This window comes from Palaemon carinicauda, chromosome 16, assembly GCF_036898095.1.
Source record: "Palaemon carinicauda isolate YSFRI2023 chromosome 16, ASM3689809v2, whole genome shotgun sequence".
Taxonomy (NCBI): Eukaryota; Metazoa; Arthropoda; class Malacostraca; order Decapoda; family Palaemonidae; genus Palaemon; species Palaemon carinicauda.
In genome coordinates this window covers 124,097,519-124,113,251 of record NC_090740.1, presented here as the reverse complement: position 1 = coordinate 124,113,251, position 15,733 = coordinate 124,097,519, and the positions used below count along the sequence as shown (strand labels likewise).

At 40.5% G+C, this 15,733-nt stretch overlaps 1 protein-coding gene across 1 annotated transcript in view; it reads left to right on the top strand.

Annotated features, from left to right (window-relative positions):
- LOC137655849 (ras-related protein M-Ras-like) overlaps positions 1-15,733 on the top strand; it is an 87,681-nt gene that overhangs the window by 15,238 nt on the left and 56,710 nt on the right. The window contains exons 3-4 of the mRNA XM_068390028.1: positions 10,656-10,965; positions 13,592-13,745. Coding sequence (XP_068246129.1) covers positions 10,779-10,965; positions 13,592-13,745 — 341 coding nt within the window. The 5' untranslated portion in view covers positions 10,656-10,778. The remainder of the gene's footprint in view (positions 1-10,655; positions 10,966-13,591; positions 13,746-15,733) is intronic.

The window sequence follows — 15,733 nt, the reverse complement described above, 5'->3', positions numbered from 1 at the left end:
GGATCAATTGCTCTCCGTCTACTACGATAGATAGCCGTTGAAAGATATAAAACTATTCGTCGGTAACGGACATTACGTTATTAAAAAATGTAAAGAAAAAATTTGTTTCCTTTGTCGCAAGAAGTCTGTTATAATGTATAATTAAAAGGCATACATATGATGATAATGTTTAACTAAAAGGCATACATATGATGATAAAAAAACTTTTATTCTTTTAAGAGAAAAAAAAATGTGTTGAATGTTAATAAATGGAAATATGACAAAGGCTAACTTTTTCTTATGAAAACGATAGACAATACTAATATGAAATATATCATATATCTAAGACATAAAAATTATATAATTTTGTGTAAATGATAATTGAGAAAATAAGGAAAAAAAAATATATCTTGTGATGAGTCATTGTGTTTACAGCTATCTTGGTTACAAATGTGATCAGTGATATGATATTAAAGAAATACTTTATCCTGAGGTATGTGAAATGCAAGTAAATATTATAGGAATTCGGAAATTTATGAAAAAATTAAGGGAAGATTTTTATGGATTGCGACATTTTCAGGTAATAATTTACAGTACAGTATGGAGATGATTTATTGTGAATTTAGATATAAGCATGTGATGGAATTTGACCAAACAATGTTTTCAACAACTTTCATGACTGGTATTGTGGTTGGTATTTTGGGTGGAAATCATAGGGGGAGAATACTGGAGGAAGAATGACACAGCTAAGTCTCACTTTAGAGAATGCTGTGTGTGTGATATGAACACATATGCCAACATAGAAATACACTAAAATAGCCCTTACATATTCTTGAATAAAGAATAGTAACGCAAGTGTTTCAGTTGGTAGTGGAGTGAGAAGTAAAGACCCCTACATCTCTTAAGTTAGGGGATGTCAGGGAGGTTAGAGTATGCCTCACATAGGAAGTGCTGCCATTTGCTAGAGAGAGTGGTGTGATTCTACATGGCAACGTAAAAACACACTTAAATAGTAGCTCTTACACAATCAGGAATAAAGGCTAAAATCCCAAAGTCTTTGTTGGTTGGCTGAAGAAAGGAGGAGGAGGGGATTAGCTTCTAGTGAAATATCCTAGGTGGGATATCCGGCCATGTGCTGTACTCTTTTGTAGAATATATGAGTGATTTTAACTTCCGTATAGTTAATCTTTGTAAATGACGTATCCGTTACATCGTGTAGTACCTGGCATGTTTTGATGTTACGCGGATGTCAGTCTAGCGAAGTGGCAAATGACGATGGTTGATTTAAAGGATGCTTATTTTCAGAACCCAATCCATTCTAATTCCAGGATGTACCTCCATTTTGTCAAGGCAACCAGACTGTTCCAATTAAAAGTTCTTTGTTTTGGTCTCTCAATAGCTCCGCAAGTCTTCACCATGGTTTTTACACTGATATCAGCATGGGGACATGCCAACAGCATTTGTCTTCTGCTTTACCTGGATGATTGGTTGACCTTGGCAAATTCGTAGGGTGACCATCTTCTCCACTGAGACAAACTTCTTTCATTTTGTCACGATTTGGGGATAATGGTTTATTGGGAGAAGTTGATACTAATGCGCAAACAAAGACTAATTTTTCTGGGAATGGACATCGACACTTGTAGGAAAAGTCTTCCTATCCTGGGACAGACTGGTACATTTTTGGGGGGTGGCGCTCCCTTTCCTTCAACCGTTCAAGCTGCCAGCACAGCTTTGGCAGAAGTTAACAAGACACCTAGCCTTCCTGGGACGTTTCGTTCTAAACTTTTGCCTCCACCTACAGTCTCTTCAATGGAAGCTGAAAAGACACTGGTCGCAAGGCGATGACCCTTATCTATCATTAGTTTTGATAGGGGAGAATTCCAGACTCGTTCTGGAAAGGTGGCTGAACGAAATGAGCCTTTTAAAGGTCTCTTCCCTGCTATCGGTTACACCAGAACTTCAGATATGTTGGAGGAAGGTTGGGGGCTCACCTCCTACAACACCTAGTGTCGGGACAATGGACCGACCAGGAGCATTAATGCTATGTTAACGTGTTGAAGCTTTAAATTGCTCTCCTCGTGCTCCAACATTTGAGGTGTCTTTTAACCGGTCACTCGGTGGTGTTGATGAGCGACACCACCACCATCATGGCATAGATAAACAAATAAAGGAATACCGTTTCTTTGTAGCTTTGTCAACTAGCAATGTGAAGTCACAAGGGGGCAGTGCTCACCTCAATCACTCTGACAACTCTGTTTATTCTAGGCAAGAAGATTGTGGTGGACAAGCTGAGCAGGCAAACACAGAATGGTCTTTGTATCATCAGACAGCAAACAAGATAACTTTATGGGGGGTTCTCTCCAACAGTCAACCTATCCTCAACCTTGCTAAATCTGAAACTTCCGATATACTGCTCACCGGTGCCAGACCCAGAAGCAGCATTCGAGAACACAATCCAGCACCCGAGGGACAATCTTGATGTCTATGCTTTTCTGCTGTTCTGCCTGACAAGGAGCGTCTTGAACCGAGTCAGATAAATCCCAACCTCAATAAGACTAGTAGGCCCGAAGTGGCCCCTAGTAGATTGGTACCTCGACTTTCTACTCCTAATAGATACTACGAGAAAATTGACTCTTCTCCCTGCCTATTGTGCCAACCACACGTCCAGATGCGGTATTCCATGGCTTGATGGAATTGTTGTGGCTTCACACATGAAATTTATCCAGTATTTCCTCTAAAAGAGGTTGTACAAAAGACGTCGGTATACAGTACCTCTAGAAATCTTTAACTCCCCTATACCAAGCCAAGTGGGCCAACTTTTGTAGTTGGTGTCATAGGAGTGGGTATTTCTCCTCTTGGAACCTCTATTCCTTTGATAGCCAAATTTTTACTTTGCCTCTGAAGAGAAAAGCTCTTCTCAGTCAGTATCACGAGGTGAAAAGCTATCGCTCAGCCTTTAGGCAGGTCTTTATGCTGAAAAATTTGTTTTATTTCCTCTTCAGCAGAACTCACTATGCTCATAGGGAGTTTTGAACAGAGCTGTCCTTGATAAAGGTAAGACAATACTAATATGAAAGATATACTATACAGTATGTCTAAGATATGAAAATATTATTTTGTAGAAATGATAGTGGGAAAAATAAGAAATTAAAATAAATAAAAAATTCTCGTCATGTGTCGTGTTCACAGCTACAATATCTGAGTTACAAATGTCATCAGTGATATGATATTGAGGAAATATTTCAAGATATCTGTGAAATGCAGGTACAGTAAATGATGTAGGGATTTGGGAATTTATAAAAAAAAATTAAGGGGAAGATTTGTATGGATTGACATTTTCAGGTAATTATTTATAGTATTGAGATAATTTGGTGTGCCTTTAGATACGAGCGTGATGAAATTCGACTAAACAGAGCTTTCAACAACTTGTATGACTGGCGTTTTGGGTGGCGTCGTGGATGGGAGTCCGAGGTAGAGTATGGGGGGGAGGGAGGGGGGGCGAGGGAGGAACAATACAGCTACATTTCACCTTAGAGTGCTCTCTTTGTGATTTGAACACGTATGCCAACACAGAAATACACTGAAATAGCCCTTACATAACCGTGAATAAATACTAGACTAGAATCGCAAGTGTCTCGGTGGTGGAGTGAAATGTGAGGTTCACTACGTCTCTAAGCTGGGGGATGTGCGCGAGATGTGAGGACTGCTATGTCTATGCTGGGGGGATGTGGGGAGATGTGAAGGATCGCTATGTCTCAAGCTGGGGGATGTGAGGATTGCTATGTCTCTAAGCTGGGGGATGTGAGGACTGCTATGTCTCTAAGCTGGGAGATGTGAGGATTGCTATGTCTCTAAGCTAGGAGATGTGAGGATTGCTATGTCTCTAAGCTGGGGGATGTGAGGATTGCTATGTCTCTAAGCTGGAAGATGTGAGGATTGCTATGTCTCTAAGCTGGAAGATGTGAGGATTGCTATGTCTCTAAGCTAGGAGATGTGAGGATTGCTATGTCTCTAAGCTGGAAGATGTGAGGATTGCTATGTCTCTAAGCTGGGAGATGTGAGGATTGCTATGTCTCTAAGCTAGGAGATGTGAGGATTGCTATGTCTCTAAGCTGGGGGATGTGAGGATTGCTATGTCTCTAAGCTGGAAGATGTGAGGATTGCTATGTCTTTAAAGCTGGGGGATGTGAGGATTGCTACGTCTCTAAGCTAGGAGATGTGAGGATTGCTATGTCTCTAAGCTGGGAGATGTGAGGATTGCTATGTCTCTAAGCTGGGGGATGTGAGGATTGCTATGTCTCTAAGCTAGGAGATGTGAGGATTGCTATATCTAAGCTGGGGATGTGAGGATTGCTATATCTAAGCTGGGGATGTGAGGATTGCTATGTCTCTAAGCTGGGGGATGTGAGGATTGCTATGTCTCTAAGCTGGGAGATGTGAGGATTGCTATATCTAAGCTGGGGATGTGAGGATTGCTACGTCTCTAAGCTAGATGTGAGGACTGCTATGTCTCTAAGCTGGGAGATGTGAGGATTGCTATGTCTCTAAGCTAGGAGATGTGAGGATTGCTATATCTAAGCTGGGGATGTGAGGATTGCTATATGTCTAAGCTGGGGGATGTGAGAATTGCTACGTCTCTAAGCTAGGAGATGTGAGGATTGCTATGTCTCTAAGCTGGGAGATGTGAGGATTGCTATGTCTTTAAGCTGGGGGATGTGAGGATTGCTATGTCTTTAAGCTGGGGGATGTGAGGATTGCTACGTCTCTAAGCTAGGAGATGTGAGGATTGCTATGTCTCTAAGCTGGGAGATGTGAGGATTGCTATGTCTCTAAGCTGGAAGATGTGAGGATTGCTATGTCTCTAAGCTGGGAGATGTGAGGATTGCTATGTCTCTAAGCTGGGAGATGTGAGGATTGCTATGTCTTTAAGCTGGGGGATGTGAGGATTGCTATGTCTTTAAGCTGGGGGATGTGAGGATTGCTACGTCTCTAAGCTAGGAGATGTGAGGATTGCTATGTCTCTAAGCTGGGAGATGTGAGGATTGCTATGTCTCTAAGCTGGGAGATGTGAGGATTGCTATGTCTCTAAGCTGGGAGATGTGAGGATTGCTATGTCTCTAAGCTGGGAGATGTGAGGATTGCTATGTCTCTAAGCTGGGAGATGTGAGGATTGCTATGTCTCTAAGCTGGGGGATGTGAGGATTGCTACGTCTCTAAGCTAGATGTGAGGATTGCTATGTCTCTAAGCTGGAAGATGTGAGGATTGCTATGTCTCTAAGCTGGGGGATGTGAGGATTGCTATGTCTCTAAGCTGGGGGATGTGAGGATTGCTATGTCTCTAAGCTGGAAGATGTGAGGATTGCTATGTCTTTAAGCTGGGGGATGTGAGGATTGCTACGTCTCTAAGCTAGGAGATGTGAGGATTGCTATGTCTCTAAGCTGGGAGATGTGAGGATTGCTATGTCTCTAAGCTGGAAGATGTGAGGATTGCTATGTCTCTAAGCTGGGAGATGTGAGGATTGCTATGTCTCTAAGCTGGAAGATGTGAGGATTGCTATGTCTCTAAGCTGGGAGATGTGAGGATTGCTATGTCTCTAAGCTGGAAGATGTGAGGATTGCTATGTCTCTAAGCTGGGAGATGTGAGGATTGCTATGTCTCTAAGCTAGGAGATGTGAGGATTGCTATATCTAAGCTGGGGATGTGAGGATTGCTATATGTCTAAGCTGGGGGATGTGAGAATTGCTGTCTCTAAGCTGGGGGATGTGAGGATTGCTATATCTAAGCTGGGGATGTGAGGATTGCTATATGTCTAAGCTGGGGGATGTGAGAATTGCTATGTCTCTAAGCTGGAAGATGTGAGGATTGCTATGTCTCTAAGCTGGAAGATGTGAGGATTGCTATGTCTTTAAGCTGGGGGATGTGAGGATTGCTACGTCTCTAAGCTAGGAGATGTGAGGATTGCTATGTCTCTAAGCTGGGAGATGTGAGGATTGCTATGTCTCTAAGCTGGGAGATGTGAGGATTGCTATGTCTCTAAGCTGGAAGATGTGAGGATTGCTATGTCTTTAAGCTGGGGGATGTGAGGATTGCTATGTCTTTAAGCTGGGGGATGTGAGGATTGCTACGTCTCTAAGCTAGGAGATGTGAGGATTGCTATGTCTCTAAGCTGGGAGATGTGAGGATTGCTATGTCTCTAAGCTGGGAGATGTGAGGATTGCTATGTCTCTAAGCTGGAAGATGTGAGGATTGCTATGTCTCTAAGCTGGGGGATGTGAGGATTGCTATGTCTCTAAGCTGGAAGATGTGAGGATTGCTATGTCTTTAAGCTGGGGGATGTGAGGATTGCTACGTCTCTAAGCTAGGAGATGTGAGGATTGCTATGTCTCTAAGCTGGGGGATGTGAGGATTGCTATGTCTCTAAGCTGGAAGATGTGAGGATTGCTATGTCTTTAAGCTGGGGGATGTGAGGATTGCTACGTCTCTAAGCTAGGAGATGTGAGGATTGCTATGTCTCTAAGCTGGGAGATGTGAGGATTGCTATGTCTCTAAGCTGGGAGATGTGAGGATTGCTATGTCTCTAAGCTGGAAGATGTGAGGATTGCTATGTCTCTAAGCTGGGGGATGTGAGGATTGCTATGTCTCTAAGCTGGAAGATGTGAGGATTGCTATGTCTTTAAGCTGGGGGATGTGAGGATTGCTACGTCTCTAAGCTAGGAGATGTGAGGATTGCTATGTCTCTAAGCTGGGAGATGTGAGGATTGCTATGTCTCTAAGCTGGAAGATGTGAGGATTGCTATGTCTTTAAAGCTGGGGGATGTGAGGATTGCTATGTCTCTAAGCTGGGAGATGTGAGGATTGCTATGTCTCTAAGCTGGGAGATGTGAGGATTGCTATGTCTTTAAGCTGGGGGATGTGAGGATTGCTACGTCTCTAAGCTAGGAGATGTGAGGATTGCTATGTCTCTAAGCTGGGAGATGTGAGGATTGCTATGTCTCTAAGCTGGGAGATGTGAGGATTGCTATGTCTCTAAGCTGGAAGATGTGAGGATTGCTATGTCTCTAAGCTGGGGGATGTGAGGATTGCTATGTCTCTAAGCTGGAAGATGTGAGGATTGCTATGTCTTTAAGCTGGGGGATGTGAGGATTGCTACGTCTCTAAGCTAGGAGATGTGAGGATTGCTATGTCTCTAAGCTGGGAGATGTGAGGATTGCTATGTCTCTAAGCTGGAAGATGTGAGGATTGCTATGTCTCTAAGCTGGAAGATGTGAGGATTGCTATGTCTCTAAGCTGGAAGATGTGAGGATTGCTATGTCTCTAAGCTGGAAGATGTGAGGATTGCTATGTCTTTAAGCTGGGGGATGTGAGGATTGCTACGTCTCTAAGCTAGGAGATGTGAGGATTGCTATGTCTCTAAGCTGGGAGATGTGAGGATTGCTATGTCTCTAAGCTGGGAGATGTGAGGATTGCTATGTCTCTAAGCTGGAAGATGTGAGGATTGCTATGTCTTTAAGCTGGGGGATGTGAGGATTGCTACGTCTCTAAGCTAGGAGATGTGAGGATTGCTATGTCTCTAAGCTGGGAGATGTGAGGATTGCTATGTCTCTAAGCTGGGAGATGTGAGGATTGCTATGTCTCTAAGCTGGAAGATGTGAGGATTGCTATGTCTCTAAGCTGGGGGATGTGAGGATTGCTATGTCTCTAAGCTGGAAGATGTGAGGATTGCTATGTCTTTAAGCTGGGGGATGTGAGGATTGCTACGTCTCTAAGCTAGGAGATGTGAGGATTGCTATGTCTCTAAGCTGGGGGATGTGAGGATTGCTATGTCTCTAAGCTGGAAGATGTGAGGATTGCTATGTCTTTAAGCTGGGGGATGTGAGGATTGCTACGTCTCTAAGCTAGGAGATGTGAGGATTGCTATGTCTCTAAGCTGGGAGATGTGAGGATTGCTATGTCTCTAAGCTGGAAGATGTGAGGATTGCTATGTCTTTAAAGCTGGGGGATGTGAGGATTGCTATGTCTCTAAGCTGGGAGATGTGAGGATTGCTATGTCTCTAAGCTGGGAGATGTGAGGATTGCTATGTCTCTAAGCTGGAAGATGTGAGGATTGCTATGTCTCTAAGCTGGGGGATGTGAGGATTGCTATGTCTCTAAGCTGGAAGATGTGAGGATTGCTATGTCTCTAAGCTGGGGGATGTGAGGATTGCTATGTCTCTAAGCTGGGAGATGTGAGGATTGCTATGTCTCTAAGCTGGAAGATGTGAGGATTGCTATGTCTCTAAGCTGGGGGATGTGAGGATTGCTATGTCTCTAAGCTGGAAGATGTGAGGATTGCTATGTCTCTAAGCTGGGGGATGTGAGGATTGCTATGTCTCTAAGCTGGGAGATGTGAGGATTGCTATGTCTCTAAGCTGGAAGATGTGAGGATTGCTATGTCTCTAAGCTGGGGGATGTGAGGATTGCTATGTCTCTAAGCTGGAAGATGTGAGGATTGCTATGTCTTTAAGCTGGGGGATGTGAGGATTGCTACGTCTCTAAGCTAGGAGATGTGAGGATTGCTATGTCTCTAAGCTGGGAGATGTGAGGATTGCTATGTCTCTAAGCTGGAAGATGTGAGGATTGCTATGTCTTTAAAGCTGGGGGATGTGAGGATTGCTATGTCTCTAAGCTGGGAGATGTGAGGATTGCTATGTCTCTAAGCTAGGAGATGTGAGGATTGCTATATCTAAGCTGGGGATGTGAGGATTGCTATATGTCTAAGCTGGGGGATGTGAGAATTGCTGTCTCTAAGCTGGGGGATGTGAGGATTGCTATATCTAAGCTGGGGATGTGAGGATTGCTATATGTCTAAGCTGGGGGATGTGAGAATTGCTGTCTCTAAGCTGGGGGATGTGAGGATTGCTGTCTCTAAGCTGGGGGATATGAGGATTGTTATGTCTCTATGCCGGGGGATGTGGTGAGATGTGAGGATTACTATGTCTCTAAGCTGGGGGATATGAGGATTGTTATGTCTCTATGCCGGGGGATGTGGTGAGATGTGAGGATTACTATGTCTCTAAGCTGGGGGATGTCAGGGGTTTAAAGTAATGCCTTACAAAACTTACACAGGAAATGTCACCATTGGCTGGAGAGAGTGGTGTGATTCTACATGGTAACATAAAAACACACTAAAATAGCTCTTACACAATCAGGAATAAATGCTAGAATCTCCAAAGTCTTCAATGGTTGACTGAAGAAAGGAGGGGCTAATATCAAGGAGGGGAGGAGCTTTTTTAGAGAAATATCCTAGGTGGATTATATGACCATGTGGTGTACTCTTTTGTAGGGTATACAAGAGATTTTGACTTCCATATGGTTTATAAATGACGTATCAGATACGTCAGCGTGTATGGTACTGGGCAGGTTTCAACATTCAGCGGACATCATCGTAGCTATGGGGGTTAAGGGTTTTAGACTTATTGAAGCTTTAGCTATTCTACACACTGTTCTAGATCTTTCTCACAGCCTGAAAATCAAGGATGTGATCAAGTCTCCTATTCTTAAGAATCTTAAGTCCAAACTAATTTCTTGGAATTAAGATGTGGCTTCCAAATTGTTGTTTAACGCACTTAATGAGCCTATCAACTCTTGCTCTCAAGGGATTAACTATAGGCTAAGCGGTAAAGTAGAATAGTTTGGACGATTAGCAATACCCATAGCTGATTCTGAAGATGTAAAGCCAATTCTGTATCTGTTGAGACAGTAGTTGAGGATTCAGAAATAGCAAAAGAAACATTAGTTTGTATGATATTTAGAGAACATCCATACACAGAGCAAATTGTGATTCAAGCCCAATAAACTTGTTCCTACATGTAAATTCTCACTTCGTACTTGGAACATAATTTCCACTTCCCAACTAACCTTCACAGTACTAGAAGAAAAAGAAGTAAGAAGACTGATCTGAATTTTCCCTAGAACTATCTTTTTTTTTCTGTTATTCTATCCATCTATATCACATATTTCTTATCATCCAATATGATATACTGTTTTGTTTATTCAAACAACAGGAGTATTCTGCATATTTACTATTTAAATCCAACTGTTGACCCCCTTTCATGCAGTATAAAGGGCATGAAGGTTTGTGTGCTGATAATAGCCTAATTACAAAGCATTGGGTGCAATAAATGCATTTTAAAAGCAGAAGACTCCTTACTAATTCTAATTCTACGGTAAATGAAAAAAATTCCACAAAACTAAATACGGAATTGGCAAGATCCGGAAAGGGGGTTGTAACTGATTAAACTAACAAAGATTGTCTGGTGTACTGTGCTCGAGTGCTTCAGGCAGAGAACCGCTACACTTAATACCTAACAGTATGAGTATGATGCCGAAGTCACCCAGAGTGGAGGAATTGGGATAGAGAGAAGAAAATGGTTTATTTCGATTCTTCAGGTTGAAAAATTTTGTGCTTAGATCATATTAAGTGTTTGACTTTTTTTTTTTTTTTAAACATTTTTAATAATCAAGGAAGATATTTTGCCACAAAACCATTTATTGTAAATTGATTTGTTAAGATTTTTTTTTACTTCCTGGTCACAAAAGAATTTGTTTTGATATAATATAACAATAATGAGCTATTTATGAAAGGTCAACTCTTTTTATTCAGGAAAATTTTACTGTTATCTCTCTATTTTCCCAGGTGTGTTTAGCAGTGTGGGAAAGGGGGGAGAGAGGGTTGATAGAACGAGGTTAGAGAAAAGCAGGAACACTGGGACGGGGACGCCAGCCCTCCTCCGGGTCGGCCAGCACAAACAGCAGCAGGATGTCAAAACCACCATCGGACAAATTGCCGACCTTCAAATTGGTAGTGGTCGGGGATGGTGGGGTTGGCAAATCGGCATTAACCATTCAGTTCTTCCAGCGGCTGTTTGTGACTGACTATGACCCCACCATTGAAGACTCGTACATCCAGCACACAGAGGTCGATGCTCAGTGGTGCATCCTTGATGGTGAGTATATTTTTTTGTGTACAGCATATGGTAAATAATTTTTATTATAAAAAAACTACAGTACTCCATTACATTAAAGTTTTCCATGTTCTGTACAGTATATTGTAAAGGTAGTTTTTATCTTTATTTCAGTTTTGCTATTCCTTTTGTTGTTCCCAGTATATCCTATTAACCTATTTACATTAGGGCTATAGGTGTTAATGCAATAAATAATTCTTTTTCTTGTCTGTTCTTTTATAAATATCTTTATCCATGTCATTGTCCATTGCCAATGTTTCAGCTGCATAGAACAGCAAAAGCCTTGAAAACCTTATGTGATATTTTTTTTTACATTCACTCTATTACTGTTGTCTTGTCTCCTTTTTCACTGACCTTCTACTTCTTCCAAGATCTACAACAGGGTTGTCTCCTTTCATCTCATCCCTATTTGCATTTTTAATACATTACATACAGACATCGGAAATCTCTTATTCCATGTATATTTTGTACTCTGGAATACCCGTTGTGATACATTTTCACACATTGTAGTGTTGTGGTAGCCTAATGAAAACATCCCTTCCTGGCAATCTGTTGGACTCATGCTGGAGATGCACTCAAGCTCAGTAGTTTCTTGCTGTGTCTGCAACCTCACCATTCTCGTGAACAAGGGATGGGGGTTTTGGGAGAGGCTATAGGTCTACCTGCTGAGTCATCAGCAGCCATTGCCCGGCCTTCCCTGGCCCGAGCTTGGAGAGGGGCCGTGGGTGCTGATCATGTGTATATGGTTAGTGTCTAGGACATTGTCTTGGCCCTTGCCTCTACCATTCACGAACGACCTTTAAACCCCACACGTTTCAAATTACCAAATGATCTCTCTTCTGATCATACTGTTTCCTTTTATTTCCTTTCCAGGCATCATTAGCTTTGTTTTGCTCATTTAGCTTTTTGTAAATATTTCTATCACCTTTTGCCTTTTCTTTAGAATATGCTGTTACATTTGGGTCATTTACTTTCAAAGGTCTCTAAGGGTACCCTTTTTTGCTCTTTAGTAGGTTTTTGTTTCTTGGAAAAAAGCTAAGGGCTTAGTAGTGGCCTTTGATAGACATTAACATTGTCTCAAATTCTTCTGATACATCTATCCTTCCTTTCACTCCAGATCTAATGTTATGATAGAATAACATCACTTGCTTATTGAATCACTCTGGTACCTCATCCATCAAGTTGTCAGTCAGATAGCTTTTCAATATCCACAAGTGTGTTCTCATTTTATACTTCTTTTCTTTTGCAGATCCTTATAACGACTGCTTCTGTTATTGATCTTTGCCATGAAATTAATCTACCAAGTGTTGATACAAGTTTCCTTGCCCTTTTTATAGTCTCAAGTAGTTTTATCATGCCACTATGGAGCATACTATAACTGACACTGAGCTCATGATCCGCAAGGTGAGGTGCAGCAGTTCCACCTGGACCAAACACCAATTCCTAGGCAATTGAGACTAAGAATATGCTGTTGTATAAAGCTGTCCTACTCTTTCTCTTCCCATTTTGATTCTGATAATTCCTATAATAACTAGTCCAGTTGAAGGCCTGTCGCAAGAAGTCACTTAGGACTTGAAGCTGTCTATACTGTAATCACTTTTGAGGGAGAAGGTTCTCATCTTGTACCTGATTCTGATCCTGTGTGAATTTGTGCACTGGTCCGTGAGTCCTGTATGGCTGCCCCTGCAGTTGTACCACTAAGAGGTGAGCAGTCCTGTATCAAGCCGATAGGCAATCAGTACCTTACAGGTCCTGTACCGACAGTCAAGTGATTTGAGAAGCTTGAGTGCCATCATTCACCTTTTACGTGGAGGATGGAATACCGCTTCGGTCTCTCTTCTTTCCTTCGATCTCTTCTTTCCCTGAAGTACAGTACTTTGATACCCACCAAAAGAGTCTGGTATTTAAGGACTGAGCTGGGCTGAGCACTCAACCACACCTGTTCACCAGAGAGAGGATACAAAGTACCACTCTTACTCTATGGCATCTGTGATTATTTCTGACATGGAATGAGACCATTCACGGCCTGATCCATTGTCTCCCTCCTGATTATACTTTCCCAGTTCTGGTTCGAATTAAATATTCATATTTGAGCGAAAAAATTTCTGGAATGGGTCGTCAAGTACAATGTCTCTAGCTTTAAGCTACCATAGACTGATTTTTACTCATCTCTTACTACACACAGTTAGTAAACACAGCAACACCAAAGCTTTGCTTATTCTTTTGTTATTTTAATTTCTGGACTTTTTCTAATTTCTTTCCTCTGCTCTTGTTATCATAATTGTAAAAATGTCAATTTGGTACTGAAAGGTAAATTCATTTCAGCACTTAAGTTTGCTTAATTTCTTCTTGTAATGCAGTAATAGAACTATAGTCAATTCTTTCTAGTGAGGCAGATTTGCATTGACTCGCAGGGGTGCCCTTTTAGCCCGGAAAAGTGTCCTGATCGTTGATTGATTGGACAAGATAATTCTAACCAATCAGATGGCAGGGAACTTTTCAAAGCTAAAAGGGCACCGCTGCGAGTCAGTGCAAATGCGTCTCATTAAAAAAAATTGAGTTTAGTGTTGAATGCTTGACATAATTCTTGTTTATGTATATTTTTCAGTTCTGGACACTGCAGGTCAAGAAGAGTTTAGTGCCATGCGGGAACAGTACATGAGAAAGGGAGACGGATTTATGTTGGTTTATTCGGTAACGGACAAGCAGAGTTATGAGAACATCCAACATTTCTACACACAGATACTTCGAGTCAAGGATAGGTGGGAAAATTTAAGATTTCTTGTCTGTGGTAATATTGATTCTGTTTCTATACAGTTGCAGTGTAGCAATAAGTATGTACACCTTGCCTGGCTATTTGTTCCTATTTCTGCTTATTAAAGTTCAGAAGTATTTTTCTGCAAAATCATTAAAGGTAAGTTTCCAAGTTTGATCTAACAAGGCTGAGAGGTGAGGATGAAAATGAAGATAATTAATGAGGCTTGCTTACATTTTCTATAGGATAACACATGTATTGAGTGCTATTAATACAATCATGAGTATGCCACAAACTAGTAAAAGAGATTTTATGGTTGATGCAAATGAATATGATAGATTTGGAACACATGTCAATGGTCATCATTCCTGTATGGTGAAATGGGTTGTCTTGAAAATAAAACAATGTTCTTTGACAAATTTTTGTTGGATTTTTAACATTTATTTTCCATGTCCCCGAAGCCAAATTTGATAAATGATCTGTGCAAATGACACTTGTATTTCATGTCTCTAATTCCAAAGTAATATGCCATACAGATCACTTTCTTTTGTACAGATTTAACTTTATTTTGCAAGTTGCACGTTGAATGAATGTTAATAAATTTTGAAATTCTGCACTTTTTATGAATGTTTAATTACTGTATCTTGAAATTCTCAGGGATGGCTAGCTAAGTCACTTTTATATAATTTATGTAACCTTTTACAAGTTGGACAGAATAACATTATCTACCTATATACTAGTTCCTCTGTACTGTACAATATTATAAAATGCTTATTGGCACTCTTCTGACTAGTTTACCCTAGAGTTATCTGCCTGGAATTACTAAAATATTAAATACTGTTATTCTTCATCTTCAATATTTTGTTTATTACTATTATTAGTTTTAGTATTACAATATGTATATATCAAAAGATACGATTCTTATTTCTTTATATAAGATTAAGTTTGAAGTAACCTAATGCTTTCTTGTGGGACGTACGAACAATGCTTTCTTGCGTTATATACAGACTGTTTACAAGGTAATTTGTCTGAGGGAGAGTAACTTGTAAGAAGAAAACTATGCTTTGTTTCAAGAAATTTCTTTAATACTAGGAAAAATTTTATAACAAAATACATGATTTGAATGCTTGTTCATTAATCCAATCACACTTAGGTTTTAAACATGAGTTTACTAACACAGTAAAAGGCAAGAATTATTTAAAACTTTGTCCGACGGAAAATGGAATATTATGACAGCAATGCTAGTGCAATGGCTTACGTTTGATGTGCATAGATGAATTAACTCATAGTATCTAGAATGTTAACTACAATAGTATATAGAAAACATGATCAGAATGAATGAAAGAAATAACATGCATGTATAAAATAACATTTTATGTATGTGGTTCTATAATGTTATTTTTCTTTTTACTTTCTCCCCTCCCCAACTGATGAGTGATGCAGGAAGATAGAGGAAGGCGTTTGGTTGGTTTTATAAAACTTTGCCTTTGGGTAACTTCATAATGAGCCCTTGTTTTTAAATGCATTCAACTTTATGAAGTACAGTTATTTGATGTGCAAATTTGGGAGAATCGTGAGGCTGAGATTGAAAATTCTTTTATGAAAAGTACAAACATATACAGTACCGTACGTACTGCCTAGTTTTCGTCATTGATGCATTTTTAGATTGGCATGGTTACAGATAAACATACCAGTGTCTGATGATACAAAATAATGGTAGGCTGTCTTTTAGAACCTATTCAGAATAATTTAGAGGGCTGTAAAGACCCTAGATTATGATAATGTGACAGATATTCTCTGTGGTGAGATGTAGCATGGATAGGTTGGGTAAATCACATTAGAATTTGCTTTCTCACTAGATTGGTTTTTGCAACAACCCTCTTGGGCCTTCCAACAAAAGAGGCCACCGATCCACGAACCATTCCTTATTTTTTTTAGCCATATTCTTGTTTGAAGAGAGCGAGCTTTTTTCACCTGATAAATCATCGTAAATGA